The sequence below is a fragment of the Podarcis melisellensis genome (assembly GCF_964234715.1).
Source record: "Podarcis melisellensis genome assembly, chromosome: 10".
Taxonomy (NCBI): domain Eukaryota; kingdom Metazoa; phylum Chordata; class Lepidosauria; order Squamata; family Lacertidae; genus Podarcis; species Podarcis melisellensis.
Genome location: NC_138542.1, coordinates 48426589 through 48440634, shown reverse-complemented (window position 1 = coordinate 48440634; position 14046 = coordinate 48426589). Strand labels below are relative to the sequence as shown.

Genomic DNA, 14046 nt, shown 5'->3' with positions numbered 1-14046 from the left:
TTAAATAGAAAGGGGGCAAGAATGCACCCTTGTTTTACCCCTTTCGAGATTGGGATGTCTGATGAAAGGTGACCTTTGATGTTAAGTTTGACTTGACAGGTATTGGAAGAGTGTAGATTTTGGATTAGGATCAATAGGCGCTGATCAATTTTTAATTCTGCGAGTTTCCTCCACAACTTTGGGCGGTCAATTGAGTCGAATGCACCACGAAAGTCTACAAAAGCAGCGTATATCTTAGATTGCCTTTGGGATCTGTATTTTTCAACCAGATGCATAAGAATAAGACAGTGGTCTAGTGTAGAGCAACCTTTGGAGAAACCTATTTGTTCTTTCCCTGGTAAATTTAGATTTTTCATCCAGGTAAGGAGTTTAGATAAGAGGTGCTTAGCGTAGATTTTCCCTATCACTGATAGAAGGCTTATCGGTCTATAATTCCTTGGTTCTTTTGGGTCGCCATTTTTAAAGATTGGAATAATTATTGATCTTAGCCATATCTCAGGTATGATCCCATATTTATCTATAAGCGTAAACAGTTGGGCTAAGGGTTCTGCCCACCAATCTATATAGGTCTTAAATAATTCTATTGGTAGACCGTCTGGCCCAGGAGATTTCCCCGATTTGAAATTTTTTACTATCTCTCTAATTTCCTCTTCCTCTACCCTTGGCCACTCCTGGAGTTTAATAATTTTATTTTTAGTGGTTTCATTTCCTTTAAGTTCACTATGTAGATTGTTAAATACAGATGTAAAGTATTGGGACCATTTGGATTCTGCAATTGGTGGTAGAGTTAGTTGATTTTCGGCTTTCAATCCTCCATACACTAAGTTCCAGAACGCTTTGTTGTTTTTACTCTGAATTGAGTCAAATAATTGTAGCCATTTTTGGGTTGCGTATTTCTGTTTCTTTTCGGCCAGAATGTAATGATATTTTCTTTTTTCATCAAGATAAGAGGGCTCTAGTTTAGTGCGATTATTTTTAAATGTTTGGCGCAGTTTTCTTTTTAGCTGGAAACATTCATCATCAAACCAAGGGCTAGCGGTATGTTTAAGTACCCAAACTTTAGGTGGAGTACTAAGCTCTACAAACATTTGGAAGATTTCATTATAAATTTTCGGAATATCACTGTAGAAATTAGTGATCTTTAAGTTGGATAATACTTGTTTTCTCAAATTGGCTGTAAGTTTTTGCCCCACTGCTACACTCATTTCCTGGGACCATTTTAATTGGGTCATTTGTTTGTATTGAGAAGGTTCTATGGTATTGTACTTAGTGATTTTGGTTTCGTCCTTTAAGTTAATAGACAACGATAATGGCTGATGGTCGCTTTCAGTGCACGTTCCAATTTTGAAGTCCATGATCAAATTTATAATATTATAAGGGACAAGAATATAGTCGATGACGCTGCATCCTCGGGGGGAGAAGTATGTAAACTCCCCGCTACTATCGCCTTTTGTTGAACCATTTACAATCTGCAAATTAAAGTTGTTACATAATTCAAGTAGGCGTAAGCCTTCGTTGTTAACAACCCTGTCTCTGGAGAATCGTCCTATTTTCAGGGCATGTGCGATATCATTATCAGTATTCCAATTTAGTTTGCTACATAGTTGTTCATTGTTGGTTCCTACTCTGGCATTAAAATCACCTGTTATTATCAGTGAAGCATTTGAGTATTTATCGGTCAAGTTTTCTATATAAGAGGTTAGTTGTGACCAGTTTTCACTGCTGCTGTTATTTTTGGTTGGGGGCCGAGGTAAGACGCTCTTATCGGAGCTCAAAGAGATCTTTTAACTAAATGTTGCTGGCTCTCCTTCCCCTTTTGGATTTTATTTCCTTTCACCATTTCGCTGTGCTTTTGAACATTTTATCTTATCCTCCTCGGTGCCGGGACTTAAAGAAGCTAATGAAGCTTTAACGAAGGCTCTCAGACATTCCCCTCCGGGCATTAAGGCACTCCCTCCCAGTTTCTCGTCGACTCCTTGTGATAAACTTATTCCAAGGATTCTTAAGGACTTTTAATCGGCTTTTAACCCTAAAAACTACAAATTCATAAAACCACAAATTTCTCCCACCACTTCTAACTTTGTGGACCCCCAAACATCTCAGTTGTTTTAACAAACTGGGAAGAAGGGGGGGGGTACTTCAAAGGAGTGCTATAATTGGCCCCAGTTTTAAACTCCTCGCAGCAGCCCAGCCTGGACTGAATGAGAATTGAACGAGATTGCGACCTGAGAACCTTAGCACTTTATCACTTCACTTAGAAGTCTGATTTCATCGACTTAAGAAGAATCTAGCAATGAGAAGAGCCAAAAGACTCAGGTGTCTTGATACAGAAACTGACACAGAGTCCTCTGGTTTCAAACAGAGTAATCTAGATAATTACCTGCTACCTCAAAAACAGCACGTATCTCCTCCCAAAACCTTCCTCAACTCTTCGCATGAAAAGACAATTGAAGAGATATCCCAAGGAATAAATAAGTAAGTAAGTAAGCTTCAGGTTAAGAACAGTTTCAGGTTATGAACGGACCTCCAGAACGAATTAAGTTCTTAACCAGAGGTACCACTGTACAGCGAATATTTCTTTATTTGTATTATTTAACAAAATTTGTGTACCTCGATTGTAATAAAACCTCACAGCAGTTTACAAATAAAGTATAAAATAAAATTCTGTTTTCTCTTTAAAGGATGTTAAAGCAACGAAGGGCAACCTGTGACACACACCAACATTGTTGGACTACATCTCCCACATGGAGACTACATCTCCATGTTGGTTGCAGTTGATGGGAACTGGAGTCCATTACAAGAACCACTCAAAAAGATTTGTGCCAACAAGATGGCATTTTAAAGCCCATGGTAATACTGTAGGCAATACCTGGATAGTATACTGACTGACTGTATGCATGTACACTCAGCAGTAAATCCCACTGAGTTCAGTGGAATGTATTGCAATATAAACGAGCAAAAGCTCATTTTCTCAAACTCTCTCTATCAGCTGCCTGGTACTAGGCTGTCCAATGCCTCAATGACATCACAGCAGCAAAGCCAATTGTAGCTTCGAGGGTCAGTAACACCAACACTGACTTCAGTCATAGGTACATGCTAAAATCTATCCCTTTTATAGCTCTCTATAGACTTTGCTACAGGTTGTTAAGGAGTAATACCTCAGCTTTAAGTCGTTTAAGGTGTTGATAGCTTGAAATGTGCTCACTCACCTCCTTTTAACACATCAGCTCTGACTCAAATATAAGAAAAACTGCACAAATGCTATCATAGTTTCTCACAGTTTCACCCGGGCTGTTCCCAAATGGGGCATTTTTGGAAAAAAGAAAACCCAGTGATTGATGTAGTATTGAAGAGCAGGGTTCCTTCACCCCTGTCCACCCATCTATTTCCTCCTCAGCATATCAAACCCCTTTCCCTCCTGTTCTTTCCTTCTCTTTTGTCCCCCCCTCCCTACCCGCCTCTTTCTGTTTCCGAAAGCTCCCTCTGGAGGATAGTGCCCAAGATCACACACAGGACTCCAGATTGAAGTTGGTCTGTGTATCTTAGCAACGGCCGTGTATCGGAAAGTTCAAGGCGTGGGGGTGAGGGAAAGTCATATACCAGCACTTGTGGAAGCAGAATAAACCTGAAGGAAACATACTTGGGCCCACTTGTTCTCCCATCCACCCTCCCACCCACTCTCATTCCTCATTAAACACGATCCCAAACATGGCTGTTTTCAAATAAATGTACTTGTTGAAGCCGCTCGGCGAAGAGGAGAAGGGTTGACACCAGATATTGCCTAGCACCAACACGGAAACTAATTTCAAGGATTCCTACTCAAGCAAAGAAGAAGAAGAAAGCCCGGTCGCAAGAGGCTGAAAGGAATGTTGATGACAAATGGTGAGGTCTTGGAAGCACTGAAGTGTGCCTGTCTTCACAAAGCTCTCTTAATCTGTTCGGGTTTTTTTGCTGACTGCCATTTAGCTTTCAAAGGCCGCTACTTGGGGAGGGAGAAGATGGCAATGTGAGCATCAGAACACCAGGAGAGCTCTGCTGGATCAGGTCAAAGCCCCATCTAGCCCCATCTTCACAATGGTCAACTAGATGCCTCAGGGGGAAGCCAGCGAGAAGGACCCACGTGTAAGAAGGACCCAGGTGTCTGAAGGAGTGTCTCCACCCCCATCGTTCTACCTGGACACTGAGGTCCAGCACTGAGGGCCTTCTGGCGGTTCCCTCAGTGTGAGAAGCCAAGTTACAGGGAACCAGGCAGAGGGCCTTCTCGGTAGTGGCGCCCTTCCTGTCGAACGCCCCCCCACCAGACGTCAAAGAGAACAACTAGCAGACTTTTAGAACACATCTGAAGGCAGCCCTGTTTAGGGAATCTTTTAATGTTTGATGTATTACAGTATTTTAATATTTTTTTGGAAGCCGCCCAGAGTGGCTGGGGAAGCCCAGCCAGATGGGCGGGGTATAAATAATAAATTATTATTATTATTATTATTATTATTATTATTATTATTATTATTATTATTATTATTTCCCTGCTTGTGATTCCCAGAAAGTGGTATACAGAGGCAATGGAGAGATCCTCTGGCAATGGAGCATTATGCAGCGATCATGGCTATGTTGTGAATATTCCCCAAACATTTCTCCTCTGCACCCTTTCCCACCGAGAAACCACCCCAGATCCTAAAGTTAGGGACAACACATTTAGGAAAATTCCAACAGTTTGGTAAACGTAAAAGGCAGCAATGACAAATGGAGGCCAATACCTCTGGAGGGAAAAAAAGTTTATTGTATTTGCTTCCTGAGGAAGTGGTTACTTGTCAGAAAGGGTGGGTATAAGTGGCAGCATTTCATAAAAACAAAATCTTTTTTTCTGCCACCTTCCCTGCTCACCCACAAGGGCACATCACAAACAAGACCCCTTCCACTGAACAGAAGGCTGTGCTTAATAACCTCTCCATATGTTACAGAGCAAAGCTGCAGCGAGAATAATCACAATTCTATTTTTTTTTAAAAAAAGAGAGCATTTCAGAGCATTCATTGCACTTCACATACATTCCTTACAGGGGCGCCATCCCATAGGGACTGAGCCCTCACCCCAATATTTTTGGGAGGGGGCCAGGACCTCCCCCCATGTTCAAAAGCAGTGGAGGAGGTCAAGTGCGGAGCCAAGCAGGGCACAGCTTTAGAGGCTGGCTCCTTCTCCTCCTCCTCTGGGAGATGGGAAGGAGGGTTGAAGCAGCCGTCTGCCAGAGGCGGAAGCAGGAGGAGCCATTGAAGCTGTGCGGCCACCACATTCAACATCAGCCCTGCCATTTTCCTTCAGAAGCCAGCACCTCTGGTTCCTTCAGTCAGTAAACCTTACAACAACCTTGGAAGGTAGGTTAGGATACCCGAGTGGCAGAATGGGGTGCCGAGACTGTTCTCAGTGTTCCAGTCAGTGGTATGGGGACAATACTAGCAGAGAGGAAATGAGATTTAAATCAGGGACTTCCTGGTCCATAACTCAGGCTGTAATCTTATGAATACTCCCTTGGGAGTAAGCTCCATCGAATATAGTGGCGTGTACTTCTCAGTAAGTAGGCATACATTCACACTGCACTTCTTGGCCACTATATTGCACTGACTCTCCAAAGACTTAAGTCTTGTCCTACATTTTTGTCCAACAGACCTTGTTTTTCAGTTATACTGCCTATTTTCTGGGACGTTTCCTTAGTAATAACAGATCCTTTTTTAAAAAAGAGATTCTGGAATGGCTTTTAAGCCATTTTGTTAGTAAAATGCCCCTGTTAGTAAAGGACCCCTGGATGGTTAAGTCCAGTCATAGGCTATTATAGGGTTGCAGCACTCATCTCGCTTTCAGGCCGAGGGAGCCAGCATTTGTCCACAGACAGCTTCCCCGGTCATGTGGCCAGCATGACTAAACCACTTCTGGCAGAATGGAACATTGTGATGGAAACCAGAGTGCACAGAAGTGCCGTTTACCTTCCTGCCGCAGCGGTACCTATTTATCTACTTGCCCTGGTGTGCTTTCAAACTGCTAGGTCGGCATGAGCTGGGACAGAGCAATGGGAGCGGACCCCATTGTGCGGATTCGAACCACCAACCTTTCAATCAGCAGGCCCAAGAGCTCAGTGGTTTAGACCACAGTGCCACCTGCTCCCATCATTTTGTTAGTGGGAGCACATGGGAAGGTGCCTTATACTGAGTCGGACCATGAGGTCCATCTCAGTCAGTACCTGCCCTGATTGCCAGCAGCTCCCCAGGGTTTCAGGCATGGGACATTCCCAGCCCTGCCTGGAAGATGCTGCAAACTGAACCCAGGACCTTCTGTATGAAAATCAAATGCTAAGGCCCTTCCCCAGATATTCCTTTTTCTCCCATTTCCCATGTGCATAAGTTTCTTTTCTTTCCGCTTTCCCATGTCCATTGAATCGGAACAGTAATAAACATTACCAAATGGGGATGAGTCATAGCTATTCTCTAAGCCGGGATAGCTAATGTGGTGTCCTCCAGAGGTCACTGGACTACAACTCCCATGATTCCTGATCATTGTCCATGCTGGCTGGAGCTGATGGGAGTTGGGATCCAGCCACATCTGTAGGGCAGCAGGTTGGCTGCTCCTGCTCCAATAAGTCCAATCAGAGTTGGGCTGAGATTCAAGTCCTATTTTAAGTAAATTGTTATGATGGGCCGAGTTATTAATGCAGGTTATATTAGCACAGAACACCTTCAGTGTTGTGCAATAATGCATGGATGGAGGTGGGATTGCTTCTTGGCAGAAATCCTTGCTCTGAGAATCATAAGCATGAGAATCCCTGTTTTCAGCTGTAAGATGTTGGAGAGGACACAGACACTCTTGACCTTACTCAGCTGACCAATCATGTCAGCCAAGGAAATATACTACTTCCAAACCAAATCCCAGAAGCCTTTGCTCTACCTGCCACTCTGGTTGTTAGGCCTTGCTTTACTGTTTGAAAGCGGATATTTATCTGCCCACATCCCTCTCAGGCTTTCTGTTTTTTTAGGAATCCCTTGCATTATGAATGATCCTTCCGTTTGTTATTCCAAATGAGTCACTGCCTGGGTGTTTCAGAGAGAAGAAGAGTCACTATAAGTAGCTAATGTTCATAACACTAGGCTTCTCAGAGATCCCAGGCTCCTCTGGCAGTGGCTTCTGTTCACTGCTCCCCCCTGCCCCACTGATGGGGGCGCACTCTTGCATGCCATTGCCGTTTTGGGCAATCTTGCTGACCTCACTTGCTTCTGCCTCCATTTCATCGTCTTCCTCTTCCTCTTCCTCCATCTTACCACCCGTGGTTGCTGCTGCTGCAATTTCTTGGTTCTGCACTCGGCGGGAGGGTCTGAGGAGAGCCCTGCGGAAACCCTGCTTGAAGCGGTATGAGAGGAAGCCATAGATTATGGGGTTGGCACAGCTGTTAGCATAGGGCAAGACCACGACAAGGAAGTAGATGCCAAAGAGAGATGGCTCCTCAGGCAAGGTCCAGATGACGTTGATGATGTTGAGCACATAGAAAGGCAGCCAGCAGAGGACAAAGACTGCGACAACGGCAACCACCATGCGTGTGACTCTCCGCTCAGAGCGCTTGCGCTTGGCCGTCAGCGCTCTCACCTTTCTGCCCGACGACCGAACCTTGACAACAATAAGCAGGTAACATAGGCAGATGACCAGCAGAGGCCCAAAGAAGCCAAGAGTGGCTGTGTAGACAATGAAACCTGCTTTCCAGACTGAAGCTGGCTCAGGCCACTGGATGTGGCATGTGCTCATGCCCGGGGGGACATCTGAAAACACGACCACAGGCAGCACCACCACAGAAGAGAGCACCCAAACAGTGGCGCTGACCGCCTTGGCCACACGTGCCGTCCGCCATTTTGACGATTTCACTGGGTGCACTACCGCCAGGTAGCGGTCCACACTCATCACGGTCAGGCAGAAAATACTAGTGAACTGGTTTATAGCATCCACGGCCATCACTAGCCGGCACATGAAGGAACCGAAAGGCCAATAGGACAAGGCGTTTTGTGCAGCCAAGAAGGGCAGGCCGAACATGAAGAGCTCATCGGCCAGCGCCAAGTTGAAGATGTAGACGTTGGTCACCGATTCGCTCACGGAATGGCACAAAACCACATAGATGACCAGGGAGTTTCCGGCTAGTCCCACCACGCAGACAATGAGGTAAACCAGAGGGATGAGTACACCACTGACATCCAGGCCGAGCCTGGAAGCTTGGGATAAGTTCCCAGAAACAGGGGCTGCCCAGCTGGCTGTTGAATTCTCTTCCCAGGAAGCCAGTGTGGTGGTGAAGTTGAAATTGTCCATGGCAGAAGAGTGAGGTGATTATCCCACTGGATCAGTCGGAAGGGGTCTGCATTTGGGAAGAATAGGGGGGGGGGGAGAAAGCTTATAATGCATCTTATAGCAAACTAAAGGTAGCACCAGAGAGAGAAATGGGGGGGGGGGAGTCCACTTTACAAGCTCCATTCATTTTGCCGGGGTAGGAAGAGGAGCACAGAAGTTAATGGAGATTTCAGATTTTACAGCTGAGTGGCTCATGCTCCTCTTGTACAGAAAGGTGCACAAAGAAGTCCCCACTGATTTTGATGGTCAGCAGACTGTAAACTTCTACCTTTCAGTTTTCTGCTTCTTACACAGACTTAACTTTGGCTGGATCATGCCTAAAGTGTCTTACGAGAGACTCAAATGCCTCCTATCTGAGTGCATGCCAAAGCTTTGTCTTTCACTGTTTAGATCTATATCGCCTAAACCAATAAAAATAATATTTTAAAGAAAATTCTGCCTTCAAACATAAACCCTTTAAAAAAGATTTGTGCAAACAAACCTAAGCTATCACCCAAGGGGGCGGGAAGCATTGAGGGTTTGTTTTCTGTTGTGTGTTTTTTCAATCTTTGTTGTAGCATATAAATTTTATGAAATAAATGAATAAAACAAATAGTTTAGCTGGAAACTAGTGTTAAGCAGCTGCACTATGGCCTCAAGTGGCCTGCTGCCAAATATCAGTGCCCCAGTACTTGTTGCCATTTCTGTATTGCCTCAAAGGGTGACAATGGCAGGAGGGAAGAGATTTGGCCCAGGGGCTGCTAGCTTGTGCCCCCAGTTCTCCAGTCATGGCATGGCCGAGAACTAAAACTAGCAGGGAAATTTCCAAGGACGGGAAAGGAAATGGAAGCATGCAGTGTCCATAAGGCTGCTCAGAAAAGTGAGACCATCTCCATCCTCACTGTGTAGTTGGTTCTTAGGAATGATTGGGCCATTGGAACGTTATAGAAAATGGGAGAGATCTAAAAACTGATGAATTGGTCAGATTAAGTTACTGACACCCATATTATATATAAAATGGTGCATTCTACAAATGGCTCAGACTCAAATGCATATTTAGTTTCAGTTCATTTTAAAAATACTTATTATTATTATTATTATTATTGAATTAAATTTATACACCGGCCTTCACTTGAAGATCTCAGGGTAGTCCACAAGAAACAAATACAGGATAAAAGCACAAATAAATAGAACAAAAATATAATGAAAAAAATAACCCCCCTGTCCCAAAACATATCTAAAAGGCTGTACAATATTAATCAGCCCAAGGTCTGGGTGAAGAGGAACATTTTCACCTGGCGACTGAAGACGTATAATGAAGGAGTGATATGAACTGCTCTGGGGAAAGAACTCCATACTTGACTTGTCAAAGATTATTACTGAAAATGTGAACCCAAATCCAAAGCTGCAAATACCTTAAGGAGGAGGAGATCTTGAAGAACTGGTCTCTGAATGGAGGAAGCCCTTTCAGCTGGACATGCATTTGCTGTTACTGTATTCTCACTGAACAATCTATTGCTAGGTCATTTAACCTGCACCTTTTAGCCTGTTACTATGACACCCCGGCACATGGCTGGATTAATCATTATGCTCACTATATCATACAATAAAGGCCCCTGTTAAGCTAAGTTCTCTGTTGCACTGTAATCATCCAAGGAACATCTATAGGTAGACTATAGTTGTCCACTATGCAGTTGTCTTCAGGCCTCATTTAAAACTTTTGTCAACTTTAGAAATGCGATGGTTGTTCCTATGTAGAGGAGCATCAACCATGTTTCTTGCTTTCTTGCTTAACCCTTGGGAAATCTTTGTCTCCGTGACAGGAAAAGGGGAAGGACAGCTGGTTGACCTATCAGGCTTTTGCATGAAAAATGGCACTCATATGCTTACAGAAAATCCTGAAGATGCTTGTATTGCAATGTTAAATTTCTGCTGGGGTTTTCTCCCCAAAGAGTACTTGCTCCAACTTAAGTCTTGGCTTCCAGGATTCAACAATGGGTAGAGGCAACCCAATACGTTTTGCTGCCTCCAAAGTCAAGATGTATATTACCCAAAGCTGGTCAAGATATTTGGGTACCTAAGACAGAAAATTCCACAAGTGCCTCTACCATCTCTTTGCTGCAAAAGTACTACAAGAATAAATCAACTAACCATTTGCTATGATTTCATGTCACTCAAAACCAGCTGCTTTCCCATTCTGCCTAATGGTAGAGCCAGTCCTGGAAACTGGGAACCTTCCTCAAACATCCTGTTAATAAGCACCAATCCCTCCTCTAAATGTGTTGACATATCATCCTTATGTCCTTGATGACATTTCTGCATCCAGTGCTCCACTGAAACAAACCACCAGGCCTTCTGCCTGAATTTCTACAATTATATTACTTGGATGGAAGTGCTGCAGATCCAGGAGATGAATTGTTTTGAGAGAATAAATTGAATCAAGTAAAGCCGAGAATCCAGAAATATAATACTTCCCTGTACCAGAGACCCTTTATGAGACCCTTCATTATTCAAACTTTGGGCATTCAAAACCCCTTATTATTATCTGAATTTGCCACAGGGCTCTCAGGTACTCCTGTGTCAGTTTCACCCTCCATTAAGAGCTCTGCCACCTTCCCCAGATGCCTGATTACACCTCCCAGGTCATTTGAATAAATGATTGTAATACACAGTGAAATCACTAATTTTCCAATGAAGTCCCGTCGTCAGTCTCTTGATACTATGTTAGACAAAGCCCAGAACTCATTGTTTAATGAGAGGGAGGACTAATGAGCTCTTTTCTGCTTCTAATTCCCCTTGTTATCCTTATGATTATTTTCTTTCTGCTGTTTTCACCCAACCAAATACATATTATTCTTGCAGGCCTGGGTAGTGCCAGAGGATGGGAAGCCAAAGCTGTTGCCATGAGATGGCCTGGGGTGGGCAGAGAGCTTCACTGAAGAGGTGAGAATTAGCTTAGGCAAAACAAGATGCCTTGTGGTCCTGGTTACCCCTTTACATCTTCACAAGGTTTCCCTTTGCCTTCATTTGATGCCAGATCTGCATATAAAGCTCCAGAATGGCATTCTTTCGTGAGTTATAATGGGAATGAAAATTGGGCAAGTTTGGAATGGAAAGTGAGGGAGCTGCTTTAACACAGACCAGGAATTGGGGAAAAGTTTTTTTCCCAGGCCAAGAGCCACATTCCGTTCGGGGTGGGCTACATTTCAGTGGTGGGCAGGGCCAGGGGCAAAGTGGTCTTCGCAAGGGTGCCAATTTGAATAAAATATTTTGGGTGGAAAGATGAGGACCTTCAGTCCCTATAACTGTGGCACACCCTACTGGGAAGAGTGGCCTCTGAGACCATATAACATCAATCCTGAAAGACCTTCATTGGCTCCCAGTACATTTCCGAGCACAATTCAAAGTGTTGGTGCTGACTTTTAAAGCCCTAAACGGCCTTGGCCCAGTATACCTGAAGAAGCGTCTCCACCCCCATTGTTCAGCCCGGACACTGAGGTCCACCGCTGAGGGTCTTCTGGCAGTTCCCTCACTGAGAGAAGTGAGGTTACAGGGAACCAGGCAGGGGGGCTTCTTGATAGTGGTGCCCGCCCTGTGGAACTCCCTCTGATCAGATGTTAAGGAAATAAATACCTATCTGACTTTTAGAAGACATCTGAAGGTAGCCCTGTTTAGGGAAGTTTTTAATGTTTGATGTTTTATTGTGTTTTTAATATTCTGTTGGGAGCCACCCAGAGTGGCTGGGGAAACCCAACCAGATGGGCAGGGTATAAATATATTATTATTATTATTATTATTATTATTATTATTATTATTATTATTATCACTAGGTCTGAGCTGTTTGAGTTTCTCGGAATAAAGAGTTAACTGTACTGACACTGTGTTTTTTATCGCTGACCCCTAGGCATGTCTCTGGCTCCTGACATCCACTATAGTACTTGCTACTTTAAGATGTAGTGATGGCTGCCGACATGGGCAGTTTTAAAGATTGAAAAGTCAAATTAGTGGGCAATAATCAGTGCTTTTTTGAGGGGGTGCTAAAAGGGTACACGGTACCGGCACCTCTCTTTTTTGTTGTTAAAAAGTGTGGCACTTACTGCAACAACTTCATGGTGATGAGTACCGGCACCTATTTTTGTAGCGGAGGGGGGAGCACTAGTGATACAGTGGTACCTCAGGTTAAGTACTTAATTTGTTCTGGAGGTCCGTACTTAACCTGAAACTGTTCTTAACCTGAAGCACCACCTTAGCTAATGGGGCCTCCTGCTGCCGCTGTGCCCCCAGAGCACGATTTCTGTTCTCATCCTGAAGCAAAGTTCTTAACCTGAAGCACTATTTCTGGGTGAGCGGAGTCTGTAACCTGAAGCATATGTAACCTGAAGCGTTTGTAACCTGAGGTACCACTGTAATGCTATCAATGGCTACTAGTCAGGATGAATATATACCACCTCCAGTATTAGAGAGAGCCTGCATGTGAATTTCAGTTGCTGGGGGCCACGAGCAGGAAAATGCTACTGCACTCAGGTCTGCTTGCGGGTTTTCCCAGGAAATATGTGGCCGGCCACTGTGAGAATGGTGATTGGAGGGGAGATTGTTCTGATCTAGCAGGGCTCTTCATACACAGAATTGAAGGAGGGAAATTACTTGCCCTTCTCTATACCAGCTCAACTGGAGGTAGCTACTGGTGAAAGATGAGAAAGGAGACCTTTCTAGCTATGAGAGCAGTCCCACAGTCGCAGAAGTGGGGATGACCCTTAAATGCAGATAATGAAACCAGATTTCCAGGGGTGGATCTTGGGCTGGAACATGCAGATCTAGGAGCACATGCCTAAAGAGACTTTCAGGAGTTCCAGAAAGAGCCCTGGAAGTCCAGCTGGGAATGGGGGTGCTGTGTGGAAAGCTAAAGCAAGGAAGTAGGTGAAGAATAATGTGGACGGAAAGCTCACCCTGATATTTCATGGTCTTTTAACCATTTTTTTAAAAAAAGTAATACAAAAACAAAGAAACAAGGCTAAATGAATTCGCCAGCTAGAGGTGAACGAAAGGTTCGCCAAATACATTTCTTTCGATAAATTTCTGATATTTCCTCTCTCTTAACCCCAAAGGGCCACTTTGCAGAATTTTTCCAGAATATTTGCCAACCATTCAGAAATTTTAGTTTTAGTTTAGCCATTTTGTGGGAGCTGCCATCCCCGCAATCTGGCACAGCACCCTGGAATGTTGCCAGGTCTGGGGCACTGAGGAAGATGCAAAATGGTGGCCAGGTGGGGAGGGAAACCAAGCAGGGGGCAGGGGAGAAGAAAGCTGTTCTACTGCCCCATCCCTGGGGAACTGTTGGATAATTTATCTCCCCCATCCTCCCATATGGAGAAATTTTGTGAAACGGCCTGTCTTTCCCAGTTTCTCTTACCACAAATTTGGTGCAGAATTTCCAGAGGCCATTTGCTCACAGCTTGAGTCCCAACTTTGGTTCAACACAGTGTGAATAAGTTGTTTTAAGTGTTTCAGATAAGTGTCCCTGACATGATGTGGAAGTGTGAAGCCAATCTTGGACGAATGGTCCAGCAATATGGCACTTAAATAAACAAATAAACCCACAAATGCATCTGTGTTTAGGAATTGCAAGCTAACAAGGTGGTGAGAAGATGAGGAAGATGAGGGCTGGGTCTCTCCACTCCTTGGTGGCATGGCGATGCTCC

At 44.2% G+C, this 14046-nt stretch overlaps 1 protein-coding gene across 2 annotated transcripts in view; it reads right to left on the bottom strand.

Annotated features, from left to right (window-relative positions):
- SSTR3 (somatostatin receptor 3) overlaps nucleotides 1-8329 on the bottom strand; it is a gene marked incomplete at its 5' end in the record, with an annotated part of 238607 nt that extends 230278 nt beyond the window's left edge. The window contains one exon of one of the 2 annotated variants that reach the window (XR_014172423.1): nucleotides 6145-8329. Coding sequence is in view for 1 of the 2 variants with exons in the window: in XM_081928383.1 (XP_081784509.1) it covers nucleotides 7100-8329 (1230 nt within the window). Of the gene's footprint in view, nucleotides 1-4637 lie in introns of those variants that run through there. The other variant, XM_081928383.1, reaches the window with a different exon arrangement.
- Nucleotides 8330-14046: the final 5717 nt, after the last annotated feature.